Source organism: Antennarius striatus, chromosome 19, assembly GCF_040054535.1.
Source record: "Antennarius striatus isolate MH-2024 chromosome 19, ASM4005453v1, whole genome shotgun sequence".
Taxonomy (NCBI): Eukaryota; Metazoa; Chordata; class Actinopteri; order Lophiiformes; family Antennariidae; genus Antennarius; species Antennarius striatus.
Genome location: NC_090794.1, coordinates 1,585,704 through 1,605,895, shown reverse-complemented (window position 1 = coordinate 1,605,895; position 20,192 = coordinate 1,585,704). Strand labels below are relative to the sequence as shown.

Below are 20,192 nucleotides of genomic sequence, written 5' to 3'. Positions count from 1 at the left end.
GATGTAGCCAACAGAAGCTAATGCTCATTCATTGCTCTTTATCACGGACAACCTGAATATAGTAACGTTTAGCTCTCCGCCCAGCGGGAATCAAACCCATGCTGCAGCTGAGATCTGCCTTCCTGATCCCAGACCAGCCGGCAGTATTTTTATTCCGGCTGCGCCGTAAATCTTCCTGGTATCAAACGGTTTCACCAACAATGGGCCGATTGTCGCTCGCAGAGTCCAAAAAAAGGCAATCCGATCTGCGATAGTTGTCTTTTTTTTTCACATTGCATTTCTACCGGGTGGGGTTGGGCTGTTGGGGGGTGTTGGTTCAGATGGGATGGAAGGCAGACTACCGCCAGTGTACGCTGACACACAGGTCAATGCTAGACACTTCAAGCTCACGCACACATTATGCAGAACACCTTCCCACCACATCTATTCAACCCTGTGACAGAAGAGGACAGGAAGTCAGAGGGAGGGACGGATGGAAGGAGGGAAGGTGAGGCAGAGGACAAAAACGATAGTGAGCTTTGAACCCAACGGTCTGACATGTTCGAGTCTCGTTTGGTGATAAAAAAGTTTGAGAAAATGATGTCCGCAAAGAATGATGAAACACATTATACGTTGGATTTTTGAAGGATAGAAGATCAATGGAAGTATGCAAACTGGTTCTCGCCTTCATGCTAAGCTAAGAAAACTGCCTTCTGACTTTAAGCAAAAAAGCAAGACATGCCCCCCAAAATTTATCAATTCTTTGTAATATCTGCTAATAAATTCATGCTAACACATTTCTAACTACTATCTTCTTTGTTCAGACTCCAGTTGAATGAAAGGACTCCCAGACAGAGACGGACCACCCAGGAATACATCAGCTCTGACCTTTATGGGGCGACTGTCGTATTAACGTTGGCAGGCCTCTGAATGAGGTTGTCTGTAACTTTTCAAACGGGGCCTTAAAACCTCTTTTAAAATCAGGCAACATGTCGCTTGCGGTTCTTGCACGAGTTTGTTCTGATGAGTCTACTGGTTTATCTCCATGACGAAATGATCGTTTTCTTTCTTGTCACTCTCAGATGGCACACTGTCAAGCTTTTCCATCCCATAAAACCACATTGATCGGTATCTTTGGCTAGCTTAGAGGTACCTAAAATAAAATAAAAAAAGAAGCTAATTTCTCGTAAAAAAAAACATACAAGTCAAACACAAACAACCTCTTTGGGCTTGAACGATGGCGGATCTGGCACCAACAATGGAACCCTGATGAGTGTTTGCCCCCGATCAGCCAGTGACCAAACGTTTGGACTGCACCAGACGTAGGATCTCCCGATCCAGGCTGGTTTTGGCCGAGGATTGGTCCAGACCCACGGAGGCCTGGATCTGCGGCGGTCTCGCTAAACAAACACAACGCGGAGGTCTGGCTTCGCTTTGGCTGACGGATATCATTATGCGTGTCAATCAAAAACAAACACACCGCTGGCGATGTCCAGATTGTCAGTGTGGGTCCACCAGTGGAAAATCCCCATCAAATAAGTCTGGAGGGGGGGTAGAGACTTCAGCTACAATCTGATCTCAGATCCAGAACTTGGATCCCAATCCATTCATAACTTTTCGTATAATCCTCCCCCAGGAGGCGCTTCCCTTTAAAATCACCCTTCAATCACCCCCTAAACAGCTTGCCACATTAGCATAGCATATAATCATGAAACCCTACAATTGTGCACAAGCACACCTCCGGACCAGCACGACCCGATCGGGCGCTGGTGTCGTGTTGCAGACAGGAAACAGATGGCCTGCTGGGGTAAAAAAAAAAAAAAGTAAAAAGCACGCCAAAGAAGGTCCGGGAGAACCTTTCCCTCCCTCCGTCATCCCTTCATTCCCATTTGGAAGGAGCGGGTGGTGTTTGGAGGCCGGACCAGAGGGTTCTGGCTGAACATCAGAGTGATGGAGTTCTCTGGGATTTTTTAAATAGCAGCCTGGTGTGGCTCTACTGTACTCGCCTGGGCCGGGCTTCTGCCTGCAGGCTATTTAAGACGGGACCCGTCCCTTCGGTTGGCGGTATATTTTAAGAATAGGGGAATCAAAAGGCGACCTTGTGCTGCATTTCACAACTTTCAGCGATAGCACTCTCATTTGTGTACTCAAAGGTTAAGCCCAAGCCAGGAGGCGAGAAGCTTTACTTCCTCCTGACCTTTCCTTGGCGCGCCGGCCCGACACATCAGATAAACTTTGACCCCGAAGGCAGCAATCAGAGATCAATATTACCCCGAGTAAGGTTGCCCTCCACAGAGAGTGCCTTGATAACCGGACTGACCCACCCAACCCCCCCCACTCCTGTGATCCATCACATGTTTACTTGTGTTGGTCTGATCCGAGATCTTTATCCAGACCGAGTCGTTCCAACAAAGGTTCCATTCAGGGCCTTGGAAAGATTCGGGGTTGTGTTGTACTGCCTGTGTTGTACTGCCTGTGTTGTACTGCCTGTGTTGTACTGCCTGTGTTGTACTGCCTGTGTTGTACTGCCTGTGTTGTACTGCCTGTGTTGTACTGCCTGTGTTGTACTGCCTGTTTACCGTGGGTCAGAGAAGACTGCAATTTCATCTGTGCCATATGTCGTGCATGTATGGTACACTTGACAATAAAGCTGACTTTGACAAGTTTTACTTTTTGGTTGTTTAGCATCAGGAGATATTTGACGCAAATCTTGTAAACAAATGTCGTATATAGCTTCATCAGTAAAACAAATCCACACAACCCCCCCCCCTCCCCTGCCTCACATCAACAGCTTTTATTCACCACCATAAAACCTCCAGACATCATTAAACACGTCTGCTAATTTTATAAAAACCTGAAACGTGGCGGCGATGAAGCGCCGGAGGCGACACGTGTTTACCGCCGCTTCAAACTCGTGGGTCGATTCCAAACGCGTTTAGATCGCAAAACGCTCTTCGTGGAGATTGACACTCCTAATTAAGTTGGCGCCCTGTAATCCTGCACATCATCTCAGCTTTTATTAGAAGCCTCGCCGGATCGTTGAGGAGTGTTTGGGCTTTTTGAAGGTTTGCAGACTTCTAATAAGAAGTCATCAAAACCAAAAACACACTAACAAAAAAAAAAAAGATGTCTCCGTCTCCTCTCATTGTCTCTCGTTTTGTTTCCCTCGCTTCAAACTCTTGCCGTGTTTTCCCAAGGCGGATGATTAACTACATAAAAATGTGCGTCATAAATATCACTCGTTTCATTTTTCCCACAATGCCACTAAATCCTGCTTTAAATGGACTTTTCTGCCTTCCTCTCCCCCTCCCGAGCGGCACGTTTCAGGCCTCCTAGAGATCCGAGCGTCTCAGAACAAATTGAGTTTAATGGGGGTGAGGCAGGGTGAGCCAAACCGAGGGGGGGGGGGGTGGAGGCTGTAAAAACACATCGCTCGCCCCCCCCATGCCAGTCAGAATGAGGAGAACAACCTCTGACGTGATCCTTTACTACGAATCCAACACGCTTCAGAGGACGCCAGATGGGACGAAGACCTTTAAAGGGGAGTTTCTGGTCATGTGACGTCATTTCAACCAATAGAAAACAACCTGAAATGACTCCAGATCCAAAGTGACCCCGAAAACAAACCAGCTATTAAGCGCACCTCGAATCACCTTTGACCTCCTGCGGATACCGGTTCACCCGTATCTCCATGGCGACCCTATTGAACCGGCAAGTGAGCAAACACACACCTGATGGGGGACACGCGTGAACACTAGAGCTTTTTTTGCTGCTCGGAAACACACACACACACACACACACACACACACACACACACACACACACACGAACACAAAGTGACTTTCAAGCTCGTTTCTCGTGAACTTGAACACTTCCTGTCAGGCTAACTGACGCTACCAGTTCACACAAGACGCTCGTTGGCACGGCAACACGGAACACGACACAAAAACACACATTAAATACGAACGCCTCCAGGTGTTTCAAACTGCGTTTCCTGCTGCGAATCGTATCTGACGCAGCTGCGAGCGTCGGAATCGTCGTATATTTAATTCCCGCGCCCACGAAACGTTCAGCTGGTTTTTCTCCCCCCACCCCACCCCCTCGCCGTTGACCTTATAAATCTAGAGGGATTCAGGGGGAATTACCCCAAGATGGACGACTCCCTACAGCTATGAGAAAAACCATCCATCCAGGACCGGTCCCAGCAAATAACGGGAATATCAGGGGGGGGGGGGGGGGATAAAACGCGGAAAAAGTGCAAAGATTTGGCACAAGAGGAGAGAAAAGGCCGAGTTCACGCATCTGGAGGGCAAACAGACGGTGGCACGAGGGTGAACACAACAAGCGCCCCCCCCAGTGTGAGCAGAGGTGGTACATCTGCTTTGGCCATCAAAACGAGTCGGGAGCATGAAAAGACGGGGAAAAAGAAAAAGGTTTCGGAGCGAGCCGAAGGCCGTTCGGAATGCATGCCGGTTTGCAAAAAAACAAAATAGAGAAGAAAAGGATATAAAAAAAAATAAAAAAATAAAAATCACATCAGGGGATCAGAAAGAAAAGATGGCGGTTGGAGGGGGAAAGAGGGGAGGTCTGTTTTATTCTGGGGAAACCCGGGCCAGAGCTCCGCAGAGCGCCAGGTTCCATCCAGACTAGACAAAGTAAATAACACCGCCTGATGAAAAAGGGCAAAAAGGAAACCAGCGGAAAGAGTTCCACACAGGGGGGGGTGAAACTTAACTCAATTACATGCAAAGGGGGGGCAAGAAAAGGTCGGCCTTCCTGGTTTCATAATCGGTGCGTGGATTCATCGGCCGTCACCACCACCTCCTCTACGGGACGGATAATCGGGCGCAGCTAACGAGCGCGGCAGCGTGCAGGACTCGCTCCGCTTCCTGTTCCAGGCCCCGCCCCCTTCTCTTCTCGTAACACTAACCGCACACTAATTCAAAAATTACAAACAAAGAGTCCCCTTGTGGGTTTGGGAGGCGCTACGGGGTTGGAGGGGGCGGGGGATGGCGGCGGCGCGTCAATTAGAGGCAGACCTGGCTGACGGGGGAGAGGTAGGGGTGGATACGTTATTAGCGAGTTGAGCTAGCACCGAATCAGAGGAGGTGTCGCCACGGCGACGCACGTGGATTTTAAACCCGACGTCGGATGAGAGAAACCCGTCGGGAGTCACCCCCGAAAACATTTTGTGATTCTCTAAAAAAAGACGTAAATCTGACAGGAAACCGGATCGAATACGTAAATAAACTGACATGAGCGACGTCAACCAATCAGAACGTCCGGAATATTTAACTGGTCATACAGTAAGTAGAAACGGTGATCAAGTAAGTCATAGTTCAAACAGTGGATCAACTGGACGTGAGGATGAAGCCACACACACACACACACACACACACACACACACACACACACACACACACACACACACACACACCAAAATGTTCCCGCAGGCGAAGGTGTCGACGCTGGGAGGCGTGTCCTCAGGTATGCACAGGTGATGTCATGCAGTAAGAAAACACACACGGCCACGTCCCAAACATTTACACCTTGGTTTGAACAAGCTGGCATTCACACCCCCCACACCCCCCCACCTTGAAACAGCAACGGCATTCAAGGTGACCGGGATGCAGGAACATTCCCTCCTGGAAGTTTGAAGAAACGGGGGGAGAAACATCAGAGAAAAAACAACAGCGGAGGTTCGGAAGCGTGTTCCGGCGGGCGACTAACTTACACGCACATCGCTGGATGGAGAATCCTCCGGGCTTCAGACGGGAAGGTTCTCAGTGAGCGTCTGTCTGGCTTGTCAAACACCGTCCCCCCCCCTCCTCTTCCTCCTCCTCCTCTACCTCCTCCCCGTCACGCCACCGGGGGCTCGCTTTGCCATGAAAACAAGCGCTCACGTGAAAACTCCACTGTAAGGAGAGAACACGGTCCAAAGGGGAAGGAAAAAGAAGGTGGGGGGAGAACGAATGAAGCGACAGCCCCCTTTAAGAAGGTAATGCTTTACGCCGACGACTCCCTCCTTTATTTAGCAAAAAAAAAAAAAAAAAGTCAAACGGAGTTGTGATCGAAGCTCTTCTCCCCCACTGATGCTGCTTCCCTCCTCGCTCTGAAGGAGAGAGAAAGTTAAACCCGGGTTTAGACAACAGGAATGTGACAGCAGGAGAGAGAGAGAGAGAGAACGGGTGAGGGAGGGGGGAGGCATGTAGTGTCCACCTCCACAGCCCAATGCCTGAGTGAGCAGTCAAAGGGAGGTAGGAAGGGGGAGGGAAGGAGGAAGCCAGAAGAGGAGGGGGTTGTTGGGAGTCTGCATGGTTGTGAGGAAACGCTCGTCTGCAGATCAATGAGCTTCATTGATAAGTTCACGTTTTTCACGTTTTCACACGTTTGTTTGACTCAAACTAAAACTTTTAGCGGCTGGAACCGGAAATCAGGACCCGGTCCAGGAAAGAACCGTTAAGATCGGGACTTATTTTACGAGTCTCCTGCAGAATTACACGAAAACCGTTTTAAGACACCGCCAAACCCAATGCTGAACCGGTTTTCTGAGAAACTCTACGGGGGAAGGTGCAACGCGAGATATGACACGATACACGTCACGATACGCATCATAATATCTCAATAAATATCCCAATAAATACCACTATACGTATCAAGATACACGTCACAATATGCATCACGATACAGGTCAAGATACGCATCGCGAATGCTTCACGATACATGTCACGATACACCTCACGATAAGCGTCGCGATACGCATCACGATACGCATTGCGATACATATCGCGATACGCGCTGCGATACAGATCGCGAAACGCGCTGCGATACATATCGTGGTACGTGCTGCTATACGCATCACGATACCCATCAACATACACATCACGGTACGCGTCACGATGCAAATCATGATACATATCACAATAAATATCACAATACACGTCACAAAATACGCCGTGATATGTGATACATCTGATATGCATCATATGTATCATGATACACATCATGATACGCATAATAGATATGCATCACGATACGTGTCATGATATATCACGATATGTGCCACAATACGCATCAAGATAGGCACCGCGACATGCTTCATAATGCACATTCCAATATACATCGTGATTTGCGTTACCATATGCTTGACGCAACTCACGCGTAACGCTTCACAAAGCACATCACAACACGATGGTGAAGATTCACGATAAACTACAACGAATCACGATCCTGGAAGCAAAACGGACCCGTTTGAAAATCGACAAGTTGAGCAGTGAAGAACATTTTCACACACTCATTTCTGTTTCCTTGAGAGGAGACACGGATCCACAGGCACTTAAACAAATCCTGCAGACTTCCAGCTTAACATGCCCTGGGAATTTCTCCCCTCGATTCCCACCCCCCACACTGCCACAACACACACACACACACACACACACTGAATTCTCCCTTTCTGCCCCTGTCCTCATCCACCGCAGGAGGAAAACTGAAACCAGCCACGGACTGGAAAGCATTAGCCCCCCACCCCCAAAAACCCATTCCCCTGCCCCCTCCCCTACCCCCACCGCCTCCCCATTCAGAATACTCTACATGCAAATGAAAACAAGAGCGACGGATCACAGGAGGAGCGGCGAGTCCTTCCTGCCATGAGCTCAGAGCAGCGACGGGGAACCAAACGGTAGCGTACGGCTAACCCGTTGGGGAGTCGGACTAAATTCCAGTTTCCATCCCGGCGGAGAAACCGAAGCATATTTTGGGAAAACAGTCCGAGCCCAAACCACATTGTGTGTGTGTGTGTGTACTCTTTTATGCGTGTTCACATGTTTGTGCGTCTACACGTGTTTTGAAAGCAGACAAACAGCCCGAAGCGGAATCCCGAACATTCCTCCGTCGTACAAAAAGCTTCCGATGAAACCCATGAGGCTCTGACGGAGCGACGGCGCCGTAAAAAACAAAAAACAAAAAAAGAAGAACTCCGGCGATGCCTCGATAGTCGCCACCGAGGTCATCAGACCACCTGAAATAGTCGCCAATTAGCTCAAAGCTAAACATTTACACCCAGAGAGCGGAGAACAGCCAACGCCTCCTCCGACCCTTAAATCATCCGGACAGGATCTCGAGTTCAGACTCGTGTGGGTCGTCTGTTAGTTTTCTGTTATCTGCATCCACTTAGTGTGGAGATGGTTAAATCAGAGCTTCTGGTTTATTTCAAATCCCGGTTCTTCTCTCCCGTTTGGAGCGGCAGCAGATTAGAAAACAACTGACTCAACAGAAAAGGAAATCCCCAAGACCAGAGTCCAAGTCAGGGTGACTCACTCCACTGTTGAGTCACATTTAGATTCCTTACAGACATTGATCGTGACTCAGTACCAGGATTAGCCCGACTATGAGACCGACATGAAGCTGGCCTTAAACCTCTTGCATCAGCAAATCACCATGGCGACGGCACATTCCTCCCCAAGAAGTTGGGAAACCCATCCTCCTCTGGCGGTGGTACGCCAATCGACTTCGGCAACATCCAGTCGCTTCAGGGAAGCTCAGAGAACGTTTTATGAGCGTTGGCTGAAGCGACCCACCTCCTGATGCAACACACGCAAACACACACACACACACGCAGGTCAGGTGAGGTCACGTGTTGTGTGTTTTCTCGCAGCAGGGCTCCTGAGAGAACCAGCTGTGGGTTGTTAATCCCAAGGTTTCTGCAGAGTCAGGTTTGTGCTTTGGGGCCGGGGAGCGTTCCACTTCGTTCCTTTCGGCTTCACACCACCACGGATCACGTTTGGGTCAGAGACTGTTGACTCAAACACCGTCCTCGTGGGTCTGACGTTGTTTTACCCGACACCCTGGGGTCATTCGCTCAACGTGCAATGAAGCAACGAGAGCTGGAATCCCGTGACGTGATTGGTGGAGTTGGGGTCAAGTTGGGCCTCGAGTTGTTTGTAGTAAACCAGGTTCAGTCGGGACGTGCGTTCAGGTGGAAACACACTCAGAACAGTTTTCCTTTCCAGCTGACAGGGTCCAGCTCCGACATACCCCAGGAGGAAGACTTAGAGGAACAGTTGGAGTGTTTTAGTCCACAAACGTTTCTGGAGGTTCACAATAAAACAAGAACGGCACATTACCCCAAATACCCAGAAAAGATGGGACTTGACTTAAAAACAACTGTATACTTCAGGGTATACTCGCATCCTTCAGGGTATTTTTTTGCGTACCTGCATGGTTCAGGGTATGCCTGTTTATTTCGGGGTTTACCTGCATGCTTCAGTGGTAAATGCTAGCACTTTTGGCGCAGAAGCTAAAGTGACTTGAGCTTTGAAAAAGGGAGGATGAACAACTCCAGATCTGTTGTTTCAGGATAATTCTGTTAACCCTGTGTTGCCCTGAAGCTCAACAAACTTCACACAACTGTGGAACATTTTTGCTTCAACCATTCCAGGAAATTTTTTTTGACGACTCGGGACCGCCGTGGCAAAACCAGTCATACGTCACCCCGTGTGTCAGATTGATTTTTATTTGCTTCACTTAGCGCTGGATAAATGTGTGTTTTTCCTGTCCTCCAGTCCTGCCGCTGTAAGATCAGGAGCTACAGGAGAATCACGAGTCCCAGCAGCGGGTACTGGCGGCCCGGCCCGACTGAAGCTCCAGCAGGCCGGGCCAAAATAAACCTCTTCTCCAGCCTCCTCTGCTGACATAACACGAATGTGTGCGGGGGAGCAGCAGCGATGCATGGCTTCCAGAGGCCACGTGTGTGTGTGTGTGTGTGTGTGTGTGTGTGTGTGTGTGTCCATTTGGAACAATCTCAACCCTCAAGCTTCTGAAAGTCGTATTTACCTTCCTCTACTATCCCTGTAACGCTTAAATCCCCGAGCCACATGTAGGGCTGACAGAACGGCCTCCATCTGGACCGGTTCCAGTGAAAACACCAGTAGCCCCGTCCAGAAGCCGTCCCGTCAGTCACCTGCAGTTTAGTCTCCACCGAGACTTCAAAGTGAGCATCTGCCAGCTCAACCCAACCGCTGGTAGGAGATACGAAGCGTTCTGAACCGACTAGAAAACGCACCAACGTGGAAAAAGTTCAGCAGCTAAAAACGTCTTCGTTTGTCGACCAGTTTTTGAAAATAAACACGGGAAATATTTTACGGATCCTGTGTCCATTGTGAGGGTTCAACCCCGGGTACCTGTGCCTCATGCTAACCCCAGGCTAACCCCAGGCTAACCAGCCAAGTACCGCAATTAATTCATTTCCTCCTCAGACATTAGACGTGTTCACCACGCTTTCTTCAGTCATTCATTCCCCTCCGCTGCTTTAAAAGGAGGCCGGGGGGGGGCGTTCCATTACCTCGGGGGGGGGGGGGGGGGGTTGGGGAGACAGGCCTCGTCCTTCTTGATATAAAGTCCTGAACTTTAATTCTTCTCAGGGGAGGAAGAACGGAAGAGGAAAAGCTTCTTCTGAATAACAGTTTCATGGTCGCCCATAAATCACAGGTTGGGAGTTATTGCTGCTCTTTTTGGTGTATAAGGAAGCGGGACGCCCTCGGGCCGCGAACGAAGGGAATCCGACAACCGATCCCGACATGAAAAACACACGACTGATGCGAGCAAGGAGTCAAAACCCGACGAGAAAACAAGAAAGACACTTCAAAACGGCTCCATATTGAAAGTCAGAGTCTTTTCAGTTCTGTCGGACGGACTTTTCCTCTGGATTTTAACATTTATTTTTTTAGACCACTTGTTCCATTTTCTATGAGTGAATATTACTTGCTGGCATCTTTTATATTTTACAGAAAAAAAAAATATGAGAGGTAAGAAGCACAGTTTGAGTTTTGTTAAACTTGTCTTTGGAATAAGAATTAAATATTTTATATTATTGAGTTATTTACATATCCGCACCGCAAATATCACAAATATGTATTTCGTGAAAAACGCATTATCTAAATTGCAAATATCTATATCAAAAATAGCTTTACTCCAAATATCTATATCGCAAATAACGCAAATATCTACATTGCAAATATCTATACTCCAAATATCTATATTGCAAATGTCTATATCACTGTTTATTTCGCAAATATCACAAATAATGCAAATATTCACAATCAAAATAGGCGTTTGAGTTTTCCTTTAACTTTCATCCATCCGATAGAGAATAAATGAATTAAAAAACGTGATTGACTTCAACTCTCCGCGATCGCTTCCTCTGGATTGTGTGTCGGGAACCCTTGTCTTCAACCTCTTGGCAGTTTTCATAAGAAACGCCATCTCAAAGTCTGAACACACACACACTGACACACAGATATGCACACAAATGCGACCAATCGGGTGGAGCCAGATCTCTGAATGGGGGTCGATCCCACACACGCTCCAACCACCGATGAAAGACGATCCCCCACAATCACCATTTAGCCGGAGCCTGGAGCAACCAGTGACTTCATGTCTGCAGCCGCCAGACTGATTTACTCACGTTCTCCCCTCGCCACAAACCCATCTGTGACCCCCCCACCCTCTGGTTCAGGACAATCCACTCCACCAACCCACATCCATTGCATACCTCACACATTTACCCACAGCCATTGGGGGGGGGGGCACGCTGTGTTATCGGCGACAGATTAGGGAGGTTCTACCCCAACGGCGCCACAAACACCCCAACAGTTTTCCCGTTGGTACTGATTGGATGGAGGGATTCTGGGACGACCATCCGACAAACAAACATTTGGAAACAGAGTAGTGGTTGTAGGGGAGGGAATCCCCCACAAAAAACCAGACATTAAATCAGCAGAATTCCAAGAATTATAATTCACCCCATGTGCCACCATTAAGTTCCACATCGGTTCCGGATCCCACGGAACTCGCTCCTTAAAACCGGATCCGGTCCAACAGTTACTGTGGAGTCGGCGGATCAATCCTTCGCTCCAAATAGCGTCTGTTTGAGGATAAGAGAGCGTCTCCGAGCTGGAGGTTAATGAATTACGGGTTTGACAGGTCAGGATTCGCCCCGAGGTGTGGAAGAGATAAAAAGGAAGACTGTCGTTCCTCCTCATCCTGATGAAAAAAGACCTTTTCTGTGTGAACTTGTCTGACTCCTCTCTCAAGCCGCTTCATTCATTCATTTCGACGGTTTTTCCTTTACAAGGTAGAAACTTGCATGGTTTCTCTGAGCTACAGATGCTGTCGGATTTGCCTAAAAATAGTAAAAGCAGTATGCATTTTAAAGTTTAATAGTTGTGCCTCCAACGGCATCACGATTAGACGGTCAGAAATTAAGGTCTCCTAGCTGACAGGTGATTTATGGGCGACCAGCACCCCCTGCTGGTGGGAAGATGAACCCTTCTGTGAAGGTGTGAAGGGACTCACCACAGGTGTAGATGACGCTGAGGTACTTCCTGGTTCCGGAGTAGCAGGGGTCACCAAAGTCTCTGGTGGAGGCTCGAACCAGACAGCTGGACTTCCCCTGACAGCGGGCGGTCAGGACCGGGAGAGCCTCAGACGACTGGCAGTCTGGAGAAGAGATGGCCTCAAACGCTTAGCAAGTACGCTAACGTAAAGAAACAAATAGCAGTTCCAATCAATCAATCAATCAATCATCTAAGGATTGAGACGAACCGAAGAGTCTGACTCTGCAGGACGTTTGATGGACGGGTAACACTTCAGGCACAAAAGAACTACATGAGTCTGTGTTTGAGTAACACACACACACACACACACACACACACACACACACACACACACACACACACACACACACACACACACACACACGTAAAGGCCCTCTCAGCTCTCATGTTGGGGCCCTTGTCCACATCAGACCCACATCCAGAAACCTTACAGAGGCCTCACATTGTTTAAGGACACCTGATCCAGTGTGTGTGTGTGTGTGTGTGTGTGTGTGTGTGTGTGTGTGTGTGTGTGTGTGTGTGTCCCTCTCTTCTGTGGAGTGTGGATGGACAAATGAGGTTCTTCTCTAACTTCCTTCCTCCGTCACATTAATCACAACATCGGCAAAAAGATCAATTTAAAGTCTTATCACATTTGATTCCTGTCATCATTGATTAATCAGGTGATTATTAGGTAATCGATTGATCTGTTAGATGAGACAACATCATACAGCATTTCCCTTCAATTCAAGACTGGTCTAGAATCCCTGATGGTTTCTAGTCAGTGATCCATGTCGTGACCTGGAGTCGCACCCGGACCGAGACCCTCCTGCTGGGGCTTGTGGGAATGCGGCCGCGTTGGGGTTCCACATGGATGCCTCCCCAGGACCCTTTCGCTCCATCTAGCAGCACCGGGAGACGAGCCTTTGAAAGGTGACACTTTGCTTTTACACCATTTACCCTCGTTGGGGCCCCCAAAAACAGAGAGAGTGAGTGAGAGATCAGAAAGGTGGAGGTAAGGGGCCGGTTACGGCTTGGCTTCACACGTCAACGGGCGGCGACAAACGATGGCCCGGGTCAAAGGGCAAACGCCCCCGTCGGGAAGTGAAGAAGGACGAACCGGTGGAGGTGCGCAGGATAAACACTGGAAACTCGCCGATTGGTCCACGTTGGGTTTACACAATCACAACAACATTATGGAGAGACTCTGAGGAATGCGGACCCAATCGATGTCTGTCAGTTGGAAAAGGGCAACCGGACACTCCCCCAGCTGGAGCCCAAGCACTGGAATTCCAGACCGGGATGCAGCGAGGAAGCCCGTGGGAACCAGTTAGCGTAACCGGATAACTGGTCCGACACACGAGGACCGACCCAAACACTCACGACCCAAAAACAGCCGGTCCAAGGAAGTGTTGGATGTACCGTCTCTACTGTGACTACCTCCCGATTGGCTGATTACCCTCAGATCACCTGATCATCCTCTAATCAGCAGGAAAAAAAAAAAAATACGGGATGGATTTCCGCGAAACTTAAACAGCGAGAAAGAATGTGGGTCGGGAAAGAAGGGGTGAATCTGGATTGCGGCGCAGGTCCAGGAATGTTTCTCAGCAACAATTTCCTAAAAGGAATTTTGCTAATTTATGTAAATTTTATCCGCGCACAGATGCCGCAGAACAAAAGCCTCCTGCTCCTCCTTATGTACTTAAATGTGCCCCCTCCCCTCACTTTCCCTCCCCCGAGGGCTCGTTTGAGCTGCCGTGTCACGCTGGAAACGTTCCCCCCCGTTGACAGACAGGTCCCCATTAGCTGAAGCTTTGATTCTCTGACTGGGTGATTAGTAGAGCGCGGGGGGGGGTCTGGGTGGGGGGGTGGGATCAGAGACGGTTAGGGATTTCCAGGGATACATTTATTTTCAACATTATATTGTAGCTGAAAAGAGCTTTCCTTCGGGGTCCGACCTCTTCTGGCTCCCATTAGCGCTGTTAATTCAGATGGACAAGCATAGAGGGAGGGGGACAACATGAACGAATAATCCCTCAAACCCTTAACCTTTACCCTCAATCTTTCGTTAGGCCCATCGAGGACGGGCCGCAACATCAGGCAAGACCGTCCACGGTCACGGAAAGGGACTTGGAACGTAGTCTCATTCGTGATTGGTCACAGTCTGAGGTCAAAGGGCGCACGCAAGACAGGGCAAAGACACAACCTTCACCCATCGTGACCAACAGCCTCTTTAAATCAACGTTACAGACGTCTCCTTCCTCCTTCATGACCTGATTTCCTGCAGCTTCCTCCTCCTGGGGCATCAATCACTCGTGGTTGTAAGTCGACGTTTGCTCAAGGTAGCTTCGACCTCGGGGTGCCGTCCTCAACGGGAATCGACCAATTTTCCAACTTTTTTGAGAATGAAGGTACCAGCATTGCAATCACGTTATCATTATAAAAATAGACGGCAACGCTTCCTGGAATATCTGCCCAGCAACCCTCCACCCACGCACACCTTTCCTGGAATTCCTAAGACAAAGGGCGGATAGTCTTGTCGAGAAGGTCTCACCTCCTTTTGCACACCGACTCGCATGGAAAAGATATCATTTCATACGGGAGGGTTAGGTCATTGTTGTGGGATTAAGTCTTTGTATGTTAGTAGGGTGACTTTCAGGGCTATTGGAGCGGCACACGCCAAGCACTTCCTGTGCACGCCACTAATGAATGAGACCTCTCTCCGGTTTGATTTACTGTAAACGGTGGATTCCCCTCAGGAGGATCCATTTTACTGGAACACAGTGAACTCCAGTGTTACAACGAGTCGGATCCAGTCTTAAAGATTCCCGAAGGTCACAAGTGTACTCTACGCTACCGCTTGTAAGTCGATAGCGGGTTATTTCTAGAGTCGGAGACCTTCGCTGCCAAAAGAGTCATGCTATCACTCACAAAATGCTATTTAATACTGTTAAATGCTACCAGTAAACAGCGCCGCCCTCAGGGAAGCATTATGCATGCAGCGTGAAGCAAGAGTCCAAATGTTTCGGAGGGTTTTGTTTTCTTAGTCACCAAAGGGAAATCAGTCGACCAGAGTTCTTTCTTCCTATCTTTTCTGCAAATTGCCTTAAAAAAACACGGACATCCTGCTTTTTATCTGCCGTTGAATGCATCATCAGACAGAGAGCTGCAGATAGAGTTACAGCAAAGCGGTCACACCCCAACAACTGGAACGGGCCCGTAAAAAAACAGGCGTTAAATTTGAACTACAGCTGTGCATGTTCGGCTTTAATAAGCTACTGTTAAATTCCGAACCGTGGCACAAACTCAAAAGTGAAAACATAGCAGCCTTTAAAAAAAAAAAAACAAAAATCAGACCTCGCATGCCAAGCATGGGGGGCTATTTAGATGTCAAGAAGTGTGTGTGATGGTAATGGGGCAGATGAGAGGAGGGATGAAGCAGGCCCCTTTGCTTTGAGGATTCTCCATCGCCGCCAAGACCTGTCTAACTCCAGCAGCCCAGCCCCACCCTGAAAACTAAGGAGCAGACGGGATCAAAGGGGGCTTATTCCTGTGCACATGTCTATGGGTGCGCTTGTGTTGGTCCGCGATAGGGTTCTATATACGGGACGGCAACATTCACCAGCTCAGGACATTCATAGACGAGACTGGAATGTTGAAATGTCACGTTCTATTTAGCAGGAAGTGAAGTGTAACCCTTCTCTGAAGGCTCATTAAGAGTCAAAAGTTTCAACAACAAATATGGTGACAGTAATATTTTCATTCAATATTTGTAGTCAAACAAGCACAAATATGCTTGAAATGGTCGCAGAGTATGAATACCAATATAAAATTAATAAATTGTGCCACTCAAGAGTCGCTTCCTCAACCAATCCTTTTCTTACTCACTGATCCCTCTGGGCCATATGTGGATGTAGTACATCTTGTTACGCAGATGACGCAATGCATATTAAAAGTCATTACAGGTGTTATTGGGTTTGTTACCTGTTGGAACTTATCGAGCCTTTTGCAAGGCGTATTGCTGATGTTGAGCGACACGTTCAATCGTGTTCCAACAACCTCCAAAATGAGGTTAGATAGGATCTTTCATTTTGCATGGCGGAAAATGCATGTTTTTCTCATGACTTCATTGTCGTGTATAAGTGGTCTTTGAAACTGACCACCTGGGTTCACATTGGTTGCTTTTAGAGTATATGTTACCAATCACCTTAAAAGACTGTTCCTAACCTGGATCATGACCTTTTAATTCCTCATGGACCTCGAGGTCCTTGGGTAGTGTCCTTCTGTCCACGCTGAGAAGTGAAGAGGACAGAGCTTTCACTATCGGGATTCTGAACGTCTAGCGTTTCCCCTTAAAGCATCCATCTGAGCACCGTTTTATTTTGTGAGCTCCTTGTCTTATTCTTTTACTTCTTTTTGTGCGATTGCAATTTCCCTGACTGAATCCTGGGCAGGTGCATCAAGGTGTGCAAGTTCAGACACGGTTGCCAGGACAATGCGGTTTAGGAGAGCACTCCACCTCCTTTAGATACTCGTTTAAGGAGATATAAAACCAAAACAGGCATGAAATAGACTTCCATGCCACGCAGCAGCCAAGTTGCACAGGCTCCTTGTTAATGAGGGCCAAAAGAGAAAGAGCATGTCGAGATAATGAACGGTGTGTGTCTGAGCTGTCAATCAAGCCACCCTCGCTTCCTGCCGCCGGTGACGTGAGGCCGACATGAAACGGGGAATCCCACAAAGGTACTGCTAGACAGTCTGGCACAGCCCGGAGGAGGTGAAAGGCGTTTGCGGGTGGGTTGGAGTGTTCGTACACGTGTGTTTTCACGTTGTAGAAATTGAAAAGCGTGCTGTGTTAAAGGGAGACGCAAAAAAAACAAGGCGTCGTGCACGTCGGACCGTCTGGGCGATGTCAACACAAGCAGGGTTAACTTGTGATTTGACAGGAGACGCCGCCGCTCCTCCGCTCTAATCCGGCCTTTATTGGACAACTGTAACAGCAGAGTCCGGTTTCTGTTGGTGCTGTGAGAACTCAGCTACTGTATTTAATCCTGGGTTTGAAACCCTATATCAGGCCGGCCCACATCCTGACAACTTCGCCTCCTCTACCTGTCACTGCTTCCTGGTTTGCCTCCATGTGAGTGTGTAAAACTATATTTCGTGTCATTTTGAACGATGCAAATAACACCCAAAATATGAAGATCCTGGAAAATAGATGTCCCGAATCCCTTGAATTCAAGTTTCTCCAATTATTTTGTTCTTGACTGATTGACTGACCATCCCCGTTTACCTGCCACAGTCTTTTGAGATTTAAAAGATTTCAGGGGCAAGAGTCTCTCGTTCTTGTGACCAACGGGTGACTGACTGGGTATCAGTCGAGAAATACTTGTGCGTACTCGTGCATCGGTCGTTCCCTCTCCGGTGCGTTACTCCCTCCCAGCTTTGCACACACCAGTTGACTTAAACCTGCCCGGGCTACTTATTTACAACGCCAAGCTCGGCGTCCTTTTGAGTCCTATACATTAACGAGACAAAGGCTAAAGAGAAATAAATGAGTCACCCAGCGGAGGCCGGCGCCACCTCGGTAGCTCCGGCTCCAAGTCATTAACATTCCCCTGAACAAGGGTGAGGATACTTCTGGAGATCCCGCTCACAAACACTTGGAGGGAACTCAATACTGTCCCTTTTCCACAGGCACAAACTCTTGGATGACCGACACCCGATCCTCATCCCCTCAATTCCCCTGGCAGTGTGTGTTTGTGTCTATCTGAGCCTGAGTGGCGGTTTCCTGTATCCCAGCATGCCTTCCTCACAAATAAATGCTTTTATAAAGTTTAAATAACCAACCGCAGCTTGGACGGTTGACATCGCGTACCAATGCAGGAAGTCGGTCGAGACAATATCCCTCAAGCCAAAACAAATTAATGACCGGGGGAATCTGGGGATGCCTCTGTCTATGTTCTGGTCCGGTAAAAAGAACCAATGAAAGCCCAGAGTGAGACCAACTCCAGGCTTTCAAATCATTAATATGAATAAGAGCATTAGCAGGACAAGAGGCCAACGGGCGCCATTAGCATTCCCCGTTTGTGTCTTCATGTAAAATTAAATCTCATTCCTCCCCCGACCTCAGGTTGAACCCCTAAACTGATGCAATGTTTTTTTGTTTTTTTTGGGGGGGGGGGGGTTCTGCTGGTGGACCCAACAGAACCACCAGGTTCATGAACCCATTTGTAAGTCGTGGTTAAATCCTAGCCAGCTAACGTTTATCCTGGGTGGTCCAACCTGGTCTGGGCTAGAAAAAAACATGAAAGTATAAGAACCACCTACTCTAACCAACTCTGACATCTGATTGGTTTAAAATGCAGGTGTTTTTTTGAGTTTGGTCTGATCAATAGGTGTATATATCTTGTTCATCGATAACTTATCTATTGATTTTTAGCCTTCAAATACCCTTTAGATACGTTTAAGAAGACACGACTACTTATTTTTTATTCTTTCCTAAAACAAAAAGGCTCCAAATTCACCTGACGAGTCAATCACAGGACAGGCATATCAACCAATCACCACAAAGAAGGGTGGGACTAGGGAAAACAGGGAACAGAAATAGTGCAAATGTAAAAGTGTGTGCTAACTAGTTCAGACTTAACGTGTATGAAACAAACGCGACGAGTCAAACTGATTAATAAACAGGAAATCAGATTCAAATTTTGAGTAAATGCAATTGCAAGCTCGACTATGATTTACCTACTTCGTGATTAGCATTAGCATTAGCGGTAGCACCTACCTTTCAAACCTGTAAACATTTAGTGACATCATCTCGAGGTTTTTCTGTAGCATTTCATTTTGGCCAAAATCGAATTACACAAAAGGCCCCGCCCCGCCACGCCCGGTGCCTCACCCACTGACGGCGCCCTCCGGTGGTGAAGGGGACACTCCAGGGTGCCCTGCTGGGACCGTCCGAACATGGCGGAGTAAACGGCGATCTGCATCCCCCGTTTGCAGCTCAGCCTCATCCTGTCCTCCTCACAGGCCACCTTACTCTTATACTCGTCTGAGTGGGGGCAGGGGGGGTAGAAGACGATAGAAATCAGGAAATAGATTGAAATACAGTATGTGATGGGGGAGGGGTCAGTGGACTTACTGGGTCTGCATCTGTACCCGACGCTGAGGTGTTTGCTGCTGCCGGGACACGGATCGGCCCCGAACACCCGGCTGTTGACGAGGACCCGGCAGCTCCGTCGGTCCTGGCACTCGTCCAGCATCTTCTAAAAGTGTGGGGGGGGGGGGGCAGGGGGCGAGACCAAAGAGAGCCTTAGAAGGAGGACAATACGCCGGCGATGGCGAGGAGCGGCGGCAGGAACACGTGAAACCACTTCAAACGGGCCGGGGGAGGTGGAATCCGTGGAAACGCTCCGCTCCGTCTTCCCTGGCAACCCGTCTCCGGTTTCATCGTCTCGGCCCGGCGACAACGCAGGTGAGGACATTCTGGAACGTTGTCCCGCTACGAGATCCGACTCGGAGGAGAAGCGTCTGAATGGAGCCTCCAACCAATTTAACAAAGGGAAGGCATCTGATACACCAGAGGATGGAATGTGGATGATAAAATGAGGGTTATCTGTGGACTCCCCCAAAATAAAACACCAGTTACAAGTGCAGGTGTTCCGTCTCGATGGGTTTTTACTGGATGAAAACTAAATCCAGAATCAAATCAGAGTCTCTTCCTTGCTCAAGATCCTGAAAATTAAATTAAATTAAATGTAATTAAATAATTAAATTGAATTGAATTTAAATAAAATAAAATACATTTTTTTAATTTAAATTAAAAGTAATCAAAATTTAATT

The 20,192-nt window shown here is 48.2% G+C and overlaps 1 protein-coding gene across 3 annotated transcripts in view; it reads right to left on the bottom strand.

Annotated features, from left to right (window-relative positions):
- Positions 1-20,192, bottom strand: part of LOC137613000 (protein eva-1 homolog A) — a 39,451-nt gene that overhangs the window by 8,243 nt on the left and 11,016 nt on the right. Inside the window, exons 3-5 of one of the 3 annotated variants that reach the window (XM_068341762.1) lie at positions 19,492-19,615; positions 19,249-19,401; positions 12,331-12,474 (exon numbers count right to left, since the gene is read on the bottom strand). In XM_068341762.1, the coding sequence (XP_068197863.1) occupies positions 12,331-12,474; positions 19,249-19,401; positions 19,492-19,615 (421 nt within the window). Of the gene's footprint in view, positions 1-5,573; positions 5,625-5,713; positions 5,972-8,414; positions 8,446-12,330; positions 12,475-19,248; positions 19,402-19,491; positions 19,616-20,192 lie in introns of those variants that run through there. The other 2 variants (XM_068341764.1, XM_068341763.1) reach the window with 2 other exon arrangements.